The 4,953-nt window shown below is 44.8% G+C and overlaps 1 protein-coding gene across 1 annotated transcript; it reads right to left on the bottom strand.

The window, feature by feature from the left end:
• Positions 1–289: 289 nt before the first annotated feature.
• On the bottom strand, positions 290–4,374 carry mex3b (mex-3 RNA binding family member B). The gene is made up of 2 exons (XM_048263790.1): positions 3,802–4,374; positions 290–3,004 (listed from the first exon to the last, which is right to left on the bottom strand). The coding sequence occupies exons 1-2, from the start codon at positions 4,028–4,030 to the stop codon at positions 1,599–1,601; spliced, it is 1,635 nt and encodes a 544-aa protein (XP_048119747.1). The 5' UTR covers positions 4,031–4,374; the 3' UTR covers positions 290–1,598.
• Positions 4,375–4,953: the final 579 nt, after the last annotated feature.

Here is a 4,953-nt window from a genome sequence, read left to right as displayed (position 1 = left end):
CTCCTGCACTGTATGGGGTTTCACTTTGAGGGGGGGAGGGACACTGCCCTGCTCTAAACAGATCACTGTTGTTCCATTCTGTATTTCAGGGAGCTATTGTGAGATAACTACATAATGGAAAGAAAGGGGGGCAAGTGAGGAAAAAGCCACAGGAATCAAATGGTTGGGACCAAAGCTCTTACAAGTGGTCTGTTTGCCTGACAGAATTGCCTATCTGGGGTAGCAAGTAATACAACTTGGACAAAGAAGACAAGGTAGAATCTACATCAAAAACTAGAGCACTCGATGGTTTCATGTACCATTTTATTGGACTTATATAGAAATACTTAAAAAAACATGAAGTAGCACCATTACTTAAGTTTTACTTTATCATGTAGAACTTTAAATGTCAGAAAAATAAAACTCTTGATACATTTTCAAATCTTGTTTCAGCAAATATAATATTAGTATTTCACCATGAGGTTAAAGGCCCTTTATCATAAAATAAAATATACTTTGTTTTTAAACTTTGCTCAATAAAGTACATTTACGCTCAAGTAACTTCACCTACATATACATAAACAAGTGGTAAACAAATGTATTAAAATAGAAATACTAAACTATAGTGGTGCAACAGAACTCTGTAATTCCCACTGGAATCTAATTCATACAAATTTTAGAAAGCATAAACGGTTCCTTTTTGTTTGACTTACTAAGTTTTATACATTTCAATGTTTTGTAATAATATAGAATAAAATATGCTTTATATTACTGAATAAAAAATATGCTGGGTGAAGCGGATTTAAAAGACATTTTTTGCTGAACCTACAAAACCTCCATCCCAACAGAATACTGGTAAATGCGATACACATGTTGTGGTCTGAATTTCTTCCCACATTTCTGTGATATTAAAATAATACAGTGTTCACTGCCATAAGGCCATACTAAAAATAAACGATATTTTAACCCAGCTACAAAAAAGTTCACTGAACTTAAATTAAAATATTTGTAAACATCTTTGCAATACGAAATATAATCTTTCAAGTCAAAAAAGAATAAAATACTTCAATCTGTATTAATGTAATTAATATTTAAAACTTTCAACTTGTGGAATTTTAATCTGTACATATATATGTAGGATATGTTGTTGCTCTCCCTCAACTGTTTCTCCTCTCTAGCTGCAGTATCGTCACCTTCAGAAGTCAATAATCCTGTTTTGTCAAGGCCTTCCAAATTTCCTAACCACAAGCTCTGCTACCAATACATTCGATCAGTGAAACTTAAAGGCCAGTTTCTATAACAGTCAACAAAATTGACTTAAGTACCTCAATCAAGATCTAACTCCATGTTATAACTTCATTAATGTTGTGTACAATTTACTAGAACTAATGATTACTAGGCTTTAATATTTAAAACATGCATTAGATGTTGAAAATATTGTCCCAAGCTACAGTACATTATAAACAATTACAATGGAGCCCTGAAGGGTGTCCCTTTTTGGATACTGCAGCTTTACATACATATGTATATATACATACAAGAACACGTTATTAGGATTTCATAAAGCCTTACGAGTTTTGTTCATGGTGGTTTGTTGCTATCTGCATGTTGGGTACAACTTATGAAAATATACGTATAGCCTGAGTAACAGCTGCGTGGCAAACAGGGCATTTGGGCTCATTTTTCTCACAGATGCGATTGGCGCACTCCATGCAGAACAGGTTGTGACCACAGGGGACCAGCGCTGCAATGACCTCACTCTCAAAGCACACCGAGCAGTCCCGACTGCCCTTCCGGCTGGTTCCCGAGGAGGAGCTGGACGAGGAGCTGGAGGTGGAGGAGGCGGACGAGTCGGACGGCACCCCGGGGAGGTGGGAGCCCGAGAGGCCGTTGATGCCGGCGGACAGCGCGTTGCCCGGGTAGTTGGGAAAGCTCAGCGTGCCTCCCCCGGGATCGCTGCGCACGCGGCGGGCCAGCGGGTGCTCAGCGGCCCCTCCGGCGTGGTGCAGGGGCGGGGACAGCCGGGGCTGGTTGTTGCAGCCCACCCCGTTGGCACGCCGCTGGTTAGCAATCATCCCGTTGGCATTAGTGGAAGCATTGGCAGGATAGATGGCTGAGTTGTTTCCACCACCGGACCCCACGCCACGCTCGTACTGGGACCAGAGGAGTCCTGGGGGAGCAGGCGTGGGGTCAAATCCGGGTGAAGACTCGAAGGTCAAGTCAGTGCAGTCGGGCGAAATCACTTCGCTCCCATAGACAAACTCGTTGCCATTGGTGTTCACATTGATGTTGACGTTGTTGTTATTGTTGTTGCCATTGTTGGAGGCGGTGTAGCTCAAGGCGGGGCTTGGAGGGCTGTAGTCTGCAAGCCGGGAGCTGCTGTTGTTCCCGAAGTAGGAGTCTGTGGAGGCACTGCCCAGCGAGCTGGAGCTGTCGTTGCGGTAGTTGGAGAAAGGCTTGCGTCCAGAGGTGGGGGTCACGCTGGAGGTAGGCTTGCTCCACAGACTGGCGTGGCCGTGCAGGTCGAAGCCCACATCCGTGCCGTTGGCGTGGAAGTCGTTCTCGTCGGTCAGCTCAATGAGCCCCCCGGTACGCATGGCGATGTGTGCTTCGATCTCTTCCCGCGCGCGGTCCACGTTTTCCGGCATGCCTGTGACCTCGAAGACTGGCTCTTTGTCTCGGCTGGGCGTGACAATGTAGGTGTGCGTCTGCTGCTGGATCCGCTTGATGGTGGCCCCCTTGGGTCCCACCACTAATCCCACCACCCTGTAGGGAACCCGCACCTGGATGGTGGTCTGCCCGGGAAGGTTGGGCGGCCCAGGGACAGTGCCACTCCCATTCAGGGTGCTGTTTTTGTTCCTAGAGGCTCGGATCATGGAGAAATGCTCTGCTGCAGAGATGATTTCCCTCCTAGCCATTGCTACATCCTCTCGTCTGCCTGTCACAACAAAGACTGGTTCCTCCCCACGCACTGGAGTCTTGATATAGGTGTTGGTTTTTGCTCGCAGGGCTTTAATTTTGCAACCTGTATTTAGAATAAAACATTGGAGATAATTGTAAGTATAGGTAGGGTTTAAGACTCAGCATAGTGCCCTAACAAGCTGACATGTGTAACTCTAGAGTGTTTTAACGCTAGAGCAATCAGATATTCCAGAACAACAATTTAGTAATTTCTTCAGTGCACAAATTCAAACCACATGCCCTGCTACATGACATACAGCAGTCAGGTCAAAAATAGCACCGAGGAAAAAAATGCATGCAGAATTCATCATGTTCCGTGGCTTTTAAAAAGGCATAAACTGTTAGGCACCATCTGCACATCAGTGACAAATGCAATTCTACAAAGATACGATAAGGTTTTTTATACAAATGCCTATGCTACAAAAAATAGTGTTTTCCATAATATCACATAACTTTTGTAGGCTATGCCATCCCTACGACACAAGTAAATTAGTACTCCAGCTTCAAAAAAGAATGATGCTTATGAAATTGTTTCTGTTGACTCGAGTAAGTGGGACAGGATGATATAATATGACATTGGAAGAGGAAAGCCAGTTGATCCTGTTTAGTACTGTCAGTTGCACTGTCTGCGTGCTAAGGGCACTATTCCGCTATGTCTTTGTTTTGTTGTTGAGTGCGAGGGTAATGCAGAGGAAAATATAGGCTATGGTGTCTGCGCACATGGACACGTCTCGTCCCATAACAAAAGCCAAATCTAACACTAAATCGCGTCAACAGTGCACGTCAAGTCAAGGACTAACACAAATGAGGTGAAAGAAAATAGTGTTAGAGTAGAGTAGTATAGTAGTGTAGACTACGCACCTTGTCTGCCGACGATTTCAGCTACGTGCTCTGAACTAGGAACTGGGACACATTCGGTCATGTTCACGCTCTTTTTCCTCGGCTCATTGTCATACATTGAATTTTCGTCGTTGTCCAAACCGAGCAACGAAAGCTGGTCCAGTGCTATCTGTAGGGCTCTTTGGTCGTCCAAGGCGTCCCCTTGGTTACTCCCATTCCTCTCCATGTCGGCGAAGAGCGAACTAGGCATCTTGAGAGATCTTGCAGTCTCTGGGATCAGGGAGATCAGACAAAGGGAAAGAACTACGGAAGGAGGGCAGGGTTGAGCAGGGAGAGAGAGGGGACACCGGTTTCAAGCCACTGGTGCAAATCAGTGCTTCTCCTCTCCAGGCAGTTAAAAATCAGTGCAGTCCGACCTATGCGGACGATCTCTGCGCCCAGCTCCTAGATTGTTGCGGACGCACAGTATGCGTATTCCGAAGCAGCCTACTGAGTTGTTGGAATGCCGGCGGTGGCAATATTCCTTCAAAGGGCCCCTCCCCGGCTCACTCAGCTCTTTTCTGTTTTCTGTCTGACTTGCTGCAACCAGACAGCACTACTGGGGGATATGTGCGAATGACGTCACTGGTTGGGCAGGGACGGTGCGGCGCTGCTGCTATTTGCATGCGCAGGTCTGATTGGATAGAACTAGGTGGATGGGAGGTTACCGGCTAAGCATCCAGTCCCCTACTCCCTCCCTCCTTTGTTGTCTAATTAAACCATAATAGACAATTTCTTTGACTAGAGTTTATTTTTTACAATTTAGCAACATACCTCTAAATTGTTATAGAAATACATTTTATCGGGGTGTAGTAGGATAGGCTACTGTTCACATTGAAATTTGAGTTTGTTGCATTGTCTCACATCACATCACATGCTCAGCTCTTGAGATGATTATTGATTTTCAATCAGTAGCTTACTAGCAATGAGCCCTACATTGTGTAGCCTACTTCCTGTGGATGTCTTGACATGATAAAGCAGCCTACGTGCGTTTGGCCCTACCCTGTCATATAACACTGCAGTACAACCTGTATGAATAGTCTGTGTAATCTACATATTAATATTCACATGACGTAATGTTTATTTCTGATCAGCACCATGAACAAGAAGGTCATGAACATTTCTTGTTGCGTA

Source organism: Alosa alosa, chromosome 14 (assembly GCF_017589495.1).
Source record: "Alosa alosa isolate M-15738 ecotype Scorff River chromosome 14, AALO_Geno_1.1, whole genome shotgun sequence".
NCBI lineage: Eukaryota > Metazoa > Chordata > Actinopteri > Clupeiformes > Clupeidae > Alosa > Alosa alosa.
The sequence above is the reverse complement of the archived record's forward strand: the minus strand, read 5'-3'. Positions and strand labels throughout refer to the sequence as shown.